The sequence below is a fragment of the Chiloscyllium plagiosum genome, unplaced genomic scaffold, assembly GCF_037043375.1.
Source record: "Chiloscyllium plagiosum isolate Xiang-an unplaced genomic scaffold, Cpla_swu_hap1 HiC_scaffold_15, whole genome shotgun sequence".
Lineage (NCBI taxonomy): Eukaryota > Metazoa > Chordata > Chondrichthyes > Orectolobiformes > Hemiscylliidae > Chiloscyllium > Chiloscyllium plagiosum.
This window is the reverse complement of record NW_028270153.1, coordinates 70,989,923-71,004,074: the sequence shown is the minus strand read 5'-3', so window position 1 is coordinate 71,004,074 and position 14,152 is coordinate 70,989,923. Positions and strand designations below refer to the sequence as shown.

General features: G+C 42.5%; 1 protein-coding gene across 2 annotated transcripts in view; it reads right to left on the bottom strand.

Annotated features, from left to right (window-relative positions):
* The window catches only part of rtf2 (replication termination factor 2), a 168,091-nt gene that overhangs the window by 110,930 nt on the left and 43,009 nt on the right, over window positions 1-14,152 (bottom strand). For both annotated transcript variants that reach the window (XM_043676978.2, XM_043676979.2), the window contains exon 4: window positions 4,291-4,430. In XM_043676978.2, the coding sequence (XP_043532913.2) occupies window positions 4,291-4,430 (140 nt within the window). The remainder of the gene's footprint in view (window positions 1-4,290; window positions 4,431-14,152) is intronic.

Sequence of the window (14,152 nt, the reverse complement as noted above, 5' to 3'; positions counted from 1 at the left end):
TATGACTATTTGGAAAAGCGTTCCGAGATTAAAGGCAGTCAGCAAGGTTTTGAGAGGGGCAGGTCATGCCTCACAAATCTTATTGAGGTGTCAGGACAGGTCGACGAAGGTCGAGCAGTGGATGTGGTTTATGTGGACTTTAGCAAGGAATTTGATAAGGTTCACCATGGTAGGCTCATTCATAAAGTCAGGAGGTATGGGATACAGGGAGATTTGGGTTTCTGGATTCAGAATTAGTTGGCTGACAGAAGATAGAGTGGTTGTAGATGGAACGTGTTCTGCCTGAAGGTCACGGTGAGTGGTGTCCTGCAGAGTTCTGTTCTTGGGCCTTTGCTCTTTGTAGATTTTATAAATGACTTGGATGAGGAGGTTGAGGGGTGGGTTAGTAAATTTACAGATGACACAAAGGTTGGAGGTGCTATTGATAGTATCGAGGGCTATTACAGGCTACAGCGCGACATAGACACGATGCAGAGCTGGGCTGAGAAATGGCAGATGGAATTCAACCTGGATAAATGCGAAGTAATGCATTTTGGAAGGTCGACCTTGAATGCTGAACATAGGATTAAAGACAGGATTCTTGGCAGTGTGGAGGAACAGAGGAATCTTGGTGTTCAAGTGCATGGATCCCTCAAAGTTGCACCCAAGTGGGTTAAGAAAGCATATGGTGTTTTGGCTTTCATTAACAGGGAGTTTAAGACATGCGAGGTTTTGCTGAAACTCTACAAGTCCCTGGTGAGACCACACTTGGAATATTGTGTCCAATTCTGGTCACCCTGAGATTAGATTAGATTACTTACAGTGTGGAAACAGGCCCTTCGGCCCAACAAGTCCATACCGACCCGCCGAAGCGCAACCCACCCAGACCCATTCCCCTACATTTACCTCTTCACCTAACACTACGGCAATTTAGCATGGCCAATTCACCTAACCTGCACATTTTTGGACTGTGGGAGGAAACCGGAGCACCCAGAGGAAACCCATGCAGACATGGGGGGAACGTGCAAACTCCACACAGTCAGTCGCCTGAAGTGGGAATTGAACCCGGGTCTCTGACGCTGTGAGGCAGCAGTGCTAACTAGCCACTGTGCCACCGTGCCGCCCAATTATAGGAAAGATATGGAGGCTTTGGAAAGGGTGCAAAGAATGTTCACCAGGATGCTGCCTGGATCGGAGGGCTTGTCTTACGAAGACAGGTTGGCTAAGCTAGGACTTCTCTCTCTCTGGAGTGAAGGGGCAAGAGAGGTGACCTGATCAAGTTACACAAGGTAATAAGAAGCATGGATAGAGTCAATAGTCAGATACTTTCCCCCCAGAGAAGGATGACTGGTGCAAGGGGTCTTGGTTTTAAGATATTAGGAGGAAGGTATAGAGGATACATCAGAGGAAGATTCTTTACACAGAGAGTTCAGTGTGCATGGAATGTGTTGCCAGTGGTGGTGGTGGTACCAGAGTCATTAGGGTCATTTAAGTGACTGCTGGACACGCACATGGACAGCAATGAACCGAGGGGTGCGTAGGTTAGGTTATTTTATTTTATTATTTCTAATAATCCTCAGTACAACAGCGTGGGCTGAAGGACCTGCTCTGTGCTGTACTTTTCTATGTTCTGTGTTCTATGTTAAACAGACCTATCAGTCCAACCCATCCATGCCAACCAGATATCCTAAATTAATCTAGTCCTATTTGCTAGCAGTTTGCCCATATCCTTCTAAACCCTTCCTATTCATATACCCATCCAAATGCATTTCAAATGCTGTAATTGTAGCAGCCTCCAACACTTCCTCTGACAGCTTATTCCATACACTGACTTGACCTGTAGTTACACAGAACATTACAGCGTAGAACATGCCCTTTGGTCCACGATGTTGCGCCAACCTGTGGAACCAATCTGAAGCCCATCTAACCTACACTATTCCATTCTCGTCCACATGCTTGTCCAATGACCATTTAAATCCCCTTAAAGTCCCCAAGTCTACTACTGTTGCTGGCAGTGCATTCCACTCCCCTACTACTTTCTGAGTAGGACATCTCTCCCACATCTATCACCCCTCAATTTAAAGCTATGTCCCCTCATGCTAGCCATCGCCATCTGAGGAAAAAGGTTCTCACTGTCCACCCTATCTAACCCCCTGATTATCTTAGATGTCTCAATTAAGTAACCTCTCAACCCTCTTCTCTCTAATGAAAACAGCCTTAAGTCCCTGAGCTTTTCCTTGTAAGATCTTCCCTCCACACCAGGCAACATCCTACTAAATGTCCTCTGAACCCTTTCCAAAGCTTCCACATCCTTGCTATAAAGTGGTGACCAGAACTGGACGCAATACTCCAAATGTGGCCGCACCAGAGTTTTGTATAGCTGCAGCATGACCTCATGGTTTTGAAACTCAATAATTCTACTAATAAAAGCTAACACACCAAATGCCTTCTGAACAACCCTGTCAACCTGGGCGGCAACTTTCAAGGAACTATGTACATGGACACCGAGATCTCTCTGCTCATCTACATTACCAAAGATCTTACCATTAGCCCAGTACTCTGCATTCCTGTTACTTCTTCCAAAGTGAATCATGTCACACTTTTCCACATTAATCTCCATTTGCCACCTCTCAGCCCAGCTCTGCAGATTATCTATTTCCCTCTGCATCCATCAGCACTACCCACAACTTTACCAACCTTAGTGTCATCCACAAATTTACTAACCCATCCTTCTATGCTCTCATCCATGTCATTTATAAAAATTACAAACAACAGTGGACCCAAAACAGATGCTTGCGGCAGACCACTAGTAACTGAACTCTAGGATGAACATTTCCCCTGGGTCTCCTTTCAGCTAGCCAATTTCTGATCCAAACTGCTAAATCACCCTCAATCCCATGCCTCCGTATTTCGCGCAATAGCCTACCGTGGGGAACCTTATCAAATGCCTTGCTGAAATCTATGTACACCACATCAACTGCTTTACCCTCACTCACCTGTTTGGTCACCTTCTCAAAGAACTCAATAAGGTTTGTGAGGCACGACCTATCTTCACAAAACCGTGTTGACTATCCCTAATTAAATTATTCCTTTCTAGATGATTATAATCCTACCTCTTCTAACTCTTCCCAATTCTTTACGCACAACTGAAGTATGGTCCACCGGTCTATAATTTCTAGGGTTGTCTCTATTCCCCCTTCTTGAACAAGGGAACAACATTTGCTATCCTCCAGTCTTCTGGCACTATTCCTGTAGACAATGACAACATAAAGATCAAAGCCAAAGGCTCGGCAATCTCCTCCCTGGCTTCCCAGAGAATCCTCTGATAAATCCCATCTGGCTCAGGGAATTTTTCCATTTTTAACACTTGGGGATGGAGATAGCAAATGGCATGCAGGGAGGTAGAAAGTGGCATTCAAAGGGGAGACATAGTGCCGGAAGGGAGTAAACAGTAGAAATGAAGGGGGGAGATGGCACAGAAGAGGGTAGACCAATAATACGGAAGGGGAAGGCGACAGTATTGCTAATATCAATCATGTTTAACTAATACAATCTGTTATTTTAAGACTATTAGATGTGGAAGCAGAAGTAGACCATTTTTCCCATCATTCCAGAAGACCATGGCTGATCTGATAATCCCCAACTCCACATCCTGCCATTTCTCCATATTCCTTGATTCCATAATCAATTAAAAATGTCTATCTCAGCCTTGAATATACTAAATGATCTAGCCTCACTGTTCTCTGCAGTAAAGAACTCCAAAGATCAACTACCATCAGAAAAATCTCTTCCTCATCACTAGCTTAAATGTGCAAACTCTAATTCAGAGATGATGCCCTCTGGTCCTAGACTTTACCACATGGGGAAAACGTCTCTTCCTATGTTTCAATAAGGTGTCGCTTCTTTATCTTCCAAAAAGAGTACAGACCCACCTGACTCACCCCCTCCTCACAAGTAAGTCCCTCCATATCCAGGATCAACCTTGTGAACCATTTCTGGTCTGTAAAAGTTTTCCTGTTGATTTTTTGGTTGACAAACACTGCCAAGCACAAGTCTTCTAGGTTACCCCTATCAGGGTGAGTTAGTCATGTCCCACCTGTCCCAGAGGTGTGTAGCAAGATCTCTGAACAGGGCAATTACAATATATCACAATGGTTACTAAAAGGTGCCCTTACAAATCTTTTTTAAAAGTTTTGTATAACTCACAAACATTTACACAGTTTACAGCTCATCAGTTAACTCTATTTGTATATGCAATTCTCATGAATCAAAGTCCTAATGTTAAGGAAATATTAAAATCAAATAACTCACTTCTGTCGACCATTCATTTCCAAACCAACGACAGGACAGATGAATGCAGCACCTTGCAAATCTTCATACTTGTCACCTTTTGTGTTCACCTTGTCACCTTTCCAGGCTGGATTGTCAGTCAGATTTAGCTCCTTCACATCCTGAGGATCAAAACAGCACAGTGAAAACAAGTCATAGCATCTTGGTCCAACAAACTCGGAGGCAGGTGTTATGCCTATTGCTTTATTTTGATGGGTGGTTTAATTACAGGACTCCTGAAGGAACATATTTTTAAATCCAAATTTCTCAGAGCAACTTAGCTGAAATTTATAAGGTTTGTCTCATTAGCTTATTGATGTCCTCAGTAGGTTGATTTTACCTTAACCATCAGGGTAAAAATGTCTATCTCAGCCTTGAATATACTAAATGATCTAGCCTTACATTTTCCCACAATGCTAAGCCAAAATGGGGGGAAAAAAAAGGAACAAAACATCTCATCAGATGAAAACACAATCAACCAGCACAGAAAGCTAGAGGGGCCTCTTGGCTGCTTTGCATGCAAGCTAGGTCAATTGCCCAAATGCAAGGAGGAAACGTACAGAATGGAAAATGTAATCATTACAGAAGGTAATGCCCAAGACAGAGCAGCATTTGAGGGCAAGGAAGCGACCAAATACCAAAGGATGTCTGACTTGCAGACTACACTGTAACTACTACATAAAGAAGCTGGGGGATAGAGGTACTGAAGGTTCACTGTTAAGCAGTTGATAGAGACTGGACAACATTAGCAGATTGTAGGTCCTTTGGAGCGTGAATCTGGGCTACATTAATACAATTAAAGTGTCTCAGTTTCTCTTTGGTTTGTGGAAAGGTTGACTGTAATACAACTTTGTATCATCTGAATCCAAGTTTAAATGAGTATGGACTCAACAAGAATGTGCGGTTTCAGATATAAATTGGCAATTTAATTCTGATAACCTCCCAGCTCCTGCGTTGTTATCTTGAGGCTACAGCAAAGGCATATTTATAAAGCAAGCAACTAGCAGCGAAAATGTTGAATTCCGAATACAACAAAAATTGTTCACCTCAAACATTGAAAAAAAAGCTAATGTATAATCACATAGGCCTTTATTTCTTCAAGAGTCTTCAGTCATACATTAATCACCCCAACAACTTCCAAGTACTATCTTTCATCACTGTCAAATCGCATTTAAAGGTGGGTATGCTGCTCTGAGGCTTGCAAGCATGAGCTAGCTGAGCATGATCAATAGGCTGTGAATAGTCAATAAGATGCATTGTTTCATATAGTCCGCATGTTGTTAGGTTATGTGGAGAAACTACCAAACAAGACACAGCTGTAGGCTGAACAAATGTTTTTTTGGCTTGAAAATAGCCAAGTCCACAAGTATGTCGACGATGGGTTGAGACTGTATTATAGAAATCATTTATTAAATAATCTGAAATCAAATCAAAAATCTGTCAAGCATGCGACACACGACATATCTAAATGCACAGGACCCTGTTTTATGAACACTGAAGGAATTTGTCCATTCATTGCATCTTTTTCATGGAAGGAAACCTGTTATGGATACTACTAACCTCAGTATTTCTATGGCACACACTATTGGCTGTCTGCCTGACCAGTCAAAGAATCAAAACAGTCAGATAACTTGTTCCTGCATCTTCATGGCAAAGATGGCCTCACCATTCAACACCTGTTTCTCATGTTGTGTAATGTATTTTTTCCAAGACTGTTTCTTACATCCTAGTCCCGATAAGTGCAAAGCAAAAAGCTTTGACTTCTTGTTTCCTTTCAGCAAGGCTATGAAATAATTATTGCCTGCAGAAAATCAAAAAAAGTTGATGATTTTTTTTCCCTGAACTTAATAGTTTATCTGACTCAGCGTGAATATCTTTTCAGTACATCTATGGCTATTTGAAGTCACTTTTCCATCTCGTGGCCTTGCAACTTTTACAGCATCAAAAAACAGACAAATGGTTCTAGAAATACTGGATACTTTCCAACCCATTAATTGTGTACTGAGATCATTGCCAACTGTTTAAAAAGATTAAGATACTCATGTTCCTTAGATAACATGAAGATCACAAGATCATAGAACCACAGAATCCCTTCAGTGTGGAAACTGGCCGGGCCCAATAAGTCCACACTGACCTTGATTAGATTAGATTAGATTAGATTAGATTAGATTAGATTAGATTACTTACAGTGTGGAAACAGACCCTTCGGCCCAACAAGTCCACACCGCCCTGCCGAAGCGCAACCCACCTATACCCCTACATTTACCCCTTACCTAACACTACGGGCAATTTAGCATGGTCAATTCACCTGACCCTGCACATCTTTGGACTGTGGGAGGAAACCGGAGCACCCGGAGGAAACCCACACAGACACGGGGAGAACGTGCAAACTCCACACAGTCGCCTGAGGCGGGAATTGAACCCGGGTCTCTGGCGCTGTGAGGCAGCAGTGCTAACCACTGTGCCACCGTGCCGCCCAGAAGGGCATCCTATCCAGACTCACTCCTCTACCCAATACTCTAGATTTCCCCGATTAATGCACTTAGCCTTAACATCCCTGAACACTATGGAGAAAGTGAGGACTGCAGATGCTGGAGATCAGAGCTGAAAAATGTGTTGCTGGAAAAGCGCAGCAGGTCAGGCAGCATCCAAGAAGCAGGAGAATCGACATTTCGGGCATAAGCCTTTCTTCACTATGGCCAATTCACCTAATTTGCACATCTTTGGACTGTGGGAGGAAACCCATGCAGATGCAGGGAGAATGTATAAACTCCACACTGACAGTCGTCCAAGGCTAGAATTTAACCTGAGTCCCTGGCACTGTGAGGCAGCAGTGCAAACCACTGAGCCACTGCCATCGTTTTTTTTTTAAATCCCTGAACTGCAACAATTGGCACCTCCCCTAGGATTATATTCTTTCCAACGCGTTAACTGTGTACTGCCAATTGTTTCCGAAGATTAAGCTATTCACGTCTTTCAGATAACATGAAGATTACAAGATATAGGAGTAGAATTAGGCCATTTCGGCCATCAAGTCTGCTCCATCATTCGATCATGGCTGATATGCTTCTCAACCGCATTTTCCTGCTTTCAAAGTAGCCTTTGAATGCCTTAGAAATGAAGAACCTATCTCTGACTTAAATACACTCAATGACTTGGCCTTCCTTAGTAATCAGTTTCACAGATTCAACGTGCTTTGGTTGAATAGTCCACTTCACCCCAGTCCCTTCACACTGAGACAGTGCCTACAAGTCCTAGTCTTTCCTAATAGTGGAAACATCTTCACCACATCCAGGCCTCTCAGTATTCAGGAAGTTCCAATAAGATTCCCCTTCATCCTTCTAAGCACCATTACATACAGACCCAGAGCCCTCAAGTGCTCCTCATTAAGACAAGCACTTCATTCCATGATCATTCTTGTTATGAAGCTGTAGATGTGTATTGTACCTTTAAGAGAGTAAAGGACTTAGCAAGCACACACAGTGCTTGAGAATTTACAATGTAACATTTGGTTCAGCAGCTAGGTCTGGCTAAGTTGCTATGAGACAAAAAAAATTTGAATTTGGCCAATCAGTTTAAGTTATACCCCAAAATACCAACCTTCAATCAAGTTTGAATTTAGTATATTGACAATATTAAAAACCAATGAAACAATCCAATGCTTTGGGGTATAAGACCAGGAAAAATTGAACAGTTAAGGGGAGAACTGCCAAGCCACCAGCACATACAGAATGCCCAAATCACAACTCTCTTAAAAGGTAACTTTATCTATCAACGACCTGTGAAACAGAAATCCCTAAGAAGAAGAAAATATACAATGGAAGATACAAAGGGAAGATTCGACAGCTATCTGGTTTTGAAATTTGAATTTTTGGTTAATCTTACTCAGAGGTTTTATCGGACTTGTATTATAGAAGGGAAAGTAAAAGATAGGTTAGAGGAAGGAGTCAAGATTAGAGTGGTGCTGGAAATGCACAGGTCAGGCAGCATCCGAGGAACAGGAAAATCGACTTCATCAGGATTAAGGGCTCCTGCATGAAACTTAATTTCCCTGCTCCTTGGATGCTGCCTGACCTGCTGTGCATTTCCAGCACCACTCTAATCTTGACTCTAATCTCCAGCCCTCACTTTTGCCTATAGGGAGGAGTTGTAAATAGTTGTCAGTTAATTATACTCTGTTATACTTTATAAAATAAAGTTGTTAATTTTAACTTCAAATAGCTCTTGGCCTCTCAAATTTTCACAGATTACTGCACGGGATAAATCTTTTCTGTGTTGCTGGTTTAAATTAAGCAGAAGAGTTTACCAGTGTCCTAACATTCCTGTGAACCTTCTCCAGATCCCATCCAATACCAGTACATATTTCCTTAGATACAGGGCCCAAAACTGCTCTCAGTATTCCAAATATGGTCTGACCAGAGCCTTATCCACCTACAGCAATACATTATTGCTCTTATAATCCAAAAAAAATGGAGTTCTGATATTGTATTTGTATTCCTAATTGCCAACTGAACCTGCATGATAATCTTAAGAGAATCCTGAACTAGACTAAGTTCCTCTGTGCTTTGGATTTCTGAAGCCTTTCCTCAATTCGAAAATGTTCTATGCCTCTATTCTTCCTACCAAATAGCATAACCTCACACTTTCCAACTTTGTATTCCATCTGCCATTTCTTTGTTCACACACCTATGCTGTCCAAGTCTTTTTGCAGCCTCACCACTTCCTCAACATGACCTGTCCCTCCATCCACCTTTGTATTATCTGCAAACTTAGCAGTAGTGTTTCTTCGTCCAGATTGTAATGGGTAAAGTGAGCATCTGTGGCCACAACACTGATTCCTGTGGAACTCCACTAGTCACCATCCTGGCTGTTATCCTGAAAAAGACGCCAGTCAGCCAATCCTTTATCCATGCCAATACCTTGCCCTAACACTACAGGCTCTCATTTAGCAGCGTCGAGTTCAGCATCTTGTCAAAGGCCATCTGGAATCCAAATAGATCACAACCACTGGCTCTCCTGTGTCTAACTTGCTCATTACCTCCTCAAAGAATTCTAAGAGATTTGTTAGGCATAACCTTCCCTTGACAATGCCAAGCTGACTCCGCCTACTTTACCTTACACTTTCAAGTACACAGCAATCTCATGCTTAAGAATGTACTTCAAAACCTTACCAATGACAAAGGTCAGGTTAAGGAGCCTAGAATTTCCCATCTCCTGCCTCCCTCCTTTCTTAATGGGGATGTTACATTAGACATTTTTCAGTCATCTGGGACCCTCCCTGACTCCAGTGATTCTTGAAGGATCACAATCAATGCCTTCACAATCTCTTCAGCTACCTCTTTCTGAACGCTGGAGCATAATCCTTCTGGTCTCGGTGATTTATCCACCTGCTCTCTAGCACCTTCTCCTTAATGATAGCCACGGCTCTCACTTCAGCCCCGATTCTCTCGAAGTTCTGGAATACTACTGATGTCCCCCACTGTGTTGACTGATTAAAAATAATGATTCAGTTCTTCTGCCATTTCTTTGCTCTACATCACTACTTCTGCAAACCACATTACAGGAGCAATTTAATTGCACTGGAAAGGGTGTGGAGGAGATTTACCAGAATGTTACTCAAACCTTCCAGCCCAGGCACCAAAGACAAATCAGACAGACTGGGGTTGTTTTCCTTGGATTAGAAGAGACCGGCAGGAGAGGGAAATGGTAGAGATGTATAAAATTATGAGGGGCCAAGATAGGGTAGAAAAGAAACTTTTCCCCTTGAAGAAGGAATCAATTTCAGATAAGGGACAGAAGCTTAAGAGGAGATGGGAGGAAAAAGCTTTTCATCCAGAGTGGTGGAATCTGGAACTCTCTGCCTGTAAGTATGGTAGAGGCAGAATCTGTCATACCATTTAAGGAATATTCTGATTAAGGCACACAAGGCTATGGGCCAAATGCTGGAAATCGGATTAGGACAGTTAGCAGATTGTTTCTGACCAGCGCAGACTTGATGAGCCAAAGGGTCTTTTTCTGCACTGCTGGATAAAGCAGGATATGAATTCTGCTACATGATCAAAGAATCAAGTATTCCACTGTTAACCATAATGCAGTTTTGAAGTCCAAAGTAGGATACAAGTCCAACTAGAACAAAAATGTAAAAACATCTCACTGACTGCAGTTGAAACACAACGGCCAAAGGAATCATCTCATATCAGATCTTGGCCTGTAAATTATCTGATTAACTCAACAAATGCCAGAGGGTAGAAATGATATGCAGATAGAAGCTCACGTTGACCATGTGCGTAACACTACAAAAGAAACTTAGCACATCTGATGGTCACTGCTATTGACTGGTCTTTGTACCATTTAGTATATTATACAGATATACTAGAACATGTCAAACCGATAAAGACTCCTTTCAGCAGAAGAACGAAGACACTGAGCCCAAAGTTAACTCTGTGTTCATGTATATGTTTTAAAACCTTGCCCATTACTTCTGTGGGGCTTCTCACTATTTGTCATTCCAAATTACCAGAGGGCAGTTTGGGTTCAACCACTTTACTGTGGAGTCTCGTGTACACCAGGCAAGTTAAGGCTGACAGATTTGCTTCCAAAGGATTTTTTTAATGATAATCAACAGTTGCATTAGGCTAAATTCTTAATCCAAACTAGGCAACAGTGAGGACTGCACATGCTGGAAATAAGAGTCTACATTAGTGTGATGCTGGAAGAGCACAGCAGATCAGGCAGCATCCGAGGAGCAGGGAAATCGACGTACCTGATGAAGGGGTTTTGCCCGAAATGTCAATTTTCCTGCTCCTCGGATGCTGCCTGATCTGCTGTGCTTTTCCAGCACCACACTAATCTAAATTCTTTATCCAGTTATTTGCAGAATTTAAATTTCACCATCTGCCAATGACATTCAAACTCATGTTCCAAGACCAATTGCCTACGGTTCTGGATTAGTGGTAGTTAGTACACCACGACATCTCCAAGATATAATAATCAATTCTAGTGATTTACATCCGAGAGATTGTGGGGGCTTTCGCGATCATCTACCCCTACGATTTAAGGAGGGAGAGACAGAGAAAGTGGTGAGTTCAAGATCTGTAGTAGCTGATGTCTGTTGGGGGTCAAAAACTAGAATCTATTTCCACAGATGTGGCATTTGCACGGTTAGAAAACAATTATAATTGGGCCATGTCAACATGGATTTAAGACAGAAATCATGTATGATAAACCTTTTTAAATTATTTGAAAACGCTGTTAGCAGAGCAAATAAAGAGAAACTAATGAATGTGTTGTATTCGGAGCATCACAAGGTTTGAGATAGGGTTTCACACAGGAGGTTAGTATATGGTGTAGGGGGTAACATATTAGCATGGATTGAGGATTGGTAAACAGAAAGAGACAGCAAGAATAAATGGAAGCTAAGCTTGGTAGGTCAACTTACAGGAAACTGGTAGAATCAGTGCTTAGGCTTCAAGCATTCACAATATAGATTAATTATTTGGATGCATGGACCAAATGGAATATTTCCAAGTTTGCAGGTGTGAGGATCAAAGAAGCTTCAAGGAACTTGGATGGGCTAAGTGACTGGGCAAGGACGTGGCAGATACAATTAATGTGGATAACTGAAAGGATATCCACTTTGGTGAGAGGAGTAATGTTGAGAGACTGGGAAGTATGGATGCCTAAAGAGACCTGGGTGTCTTTGTTCACGAGTCAGTGAAGCTTACACAGATACAGCAAGGAATTAGGAAAACAAATAGTACCTTGGCCTTTATCACAGAGAATGCGAGTACAGGAATAAAGATAAATTGCATCATTCGTATAAAACCTCAACAAGGCTGTATTGGAATATTATGCGCACAGAGTCATAGAGATGTACAGCATGGAAACTGACCCTTCGGTCCAACCTGTCCATGCCGACCAGATATCCCAACCCAATCTAGTCCCACCTGCCAGCACCCGGCCCATATCCCTCCAAACCCTTCCTATTCATATACTCATCCAAATGCCTCTTAAATGTTGTAATTGTACCAGCCTTCACCACTTCCTCTGGCAGCTCATTCCATACACGTACCACCCTCTGCGTGAAAAGGTTGCCCTTAGGTCTCTTTTATATCTTTCCCCTCTCACCCTAAAGCTCTAGGTCTGGACTCCCCAACCCCAGGGAAAAGACTTTGCCTATTTACCCTATCGATGCCCCATATAATTTTGTAAATCTCTATAAGGTCACCCCTCAGCCTCCGACGCTCCAGGGAAAACAGCCCCAGCCTGTTCAGCCTCTCCCTATAGCTCAAACCAAAAAGCCATAGGAGTGCAGCAAAGGTTCACTCAGCTAATTGTGGAGACGGTGGGACTGCCCAATAACAACAGATTGAGGCAGCTGGGCTTGCATCCTCTGGATTGAGATTGAGTTTGAGATTGAACATAATAAAATTCTCAAAAAGCCTGGCAGGGTGAATGATGAAAGGATATTTTTCCTCAGTTGGGGCCCTACATTCCAGGGACACAGTCTCAGTGTAAGAGGCAGTCTATGTAAGACTGACAAAAAAGAATTTCTTCATTCAAAGCATATTCTAGATGGTTGCAGAAATGTAATCACTTTGCATCTCCAAGACACAGATCAATCGAGTTCCACAAACTAATCACATCAAGGAATAGAATAGATTAGATTAGATTCGATTCAATTCGATTCCCTCCAGTGTGAAAACAGGCCTTTCGGCCCAACCAGTCCACACCAGTCGAAGAGTAACCCACCCAGACCAATTTCCCTCTGACTAATGCACCTAACACTATGGCCAATTCACTTGACCTGCACATGTTTTGGACTGTGGGAGGAAACCGGAGCACTCGGAGGAAACTCACGCAGACATAGGGAGAAAACAGCTCCAGGCTATTCAACCTCCTCCTGTAGCTCAAACCTACAACCTTGGCAACATGCTTGCAAATCTTTTCACAACATCCTTCTGATAGGAAGAGACTAAAATTATACATAATATTCCAAAACTGGCCAAACCAATGACCTGTACAACAGCAACATGACCTCCCACTCCTACACTCAATGCTCTGACCAATAAAGGAAAGCATACCAAATGCCATCTTCACTGTCCCGTCTACCTGCGACTCCACATTCAAGGAGCTATGAACCTGCACTCCAAGGTCTCCTGGTTCAGCATCACTCCCTAGGACCTTACCATTAAGTCTAAAAATCCTGCTAAGATTTGCTTTCCCAAAATGCAGCACCTCACATTTATTGAAGTTAAACTTCATCTGCAACATCTGAGCCCATTGGCCCATTTGGTCAAGATCCTGTTGTACTTTGAGGTAACCTTCTTCACTGTCTACTACACCTCCAATTTTGGTATAATCTGCAAACTTCGTAACTACACCTCTTTTCACATCCAAGTCATTTATATAAATGATGAAAAGTAATGGACCCAGCATAGATCCTTGTGGCACACCACTGGTCACAGGCCTCCAGTCTGAAAAACAACCCTCCACCACCACCCTCTATCTTCTACCTTTGAGCCAGTTCTGTATCCAAATAGCTAGTTCTCACTATATTCCATGAGATCCAAACTTGATAACCAGTCTCCCATGGGGAACCTTGTGAAACAACTTACTGAAGTCCAGAGAGATCATGTCTACCGCTCTGCCCTCATCAATCCTCTTCATTAAGTCTTCAAAAAACTCAATCAAGTTTGTGAGATATGATTTCCCATGCACAAAGCCATGCAGACTATCCCTGATCAATCTTTGCCTTTCCAAATACATGTAAATCCTGTCCCTTAGGATTCCCTGCAACAACTTGCCCACCACTAATATCAGGCTCACCGGTCTACAATTCCCT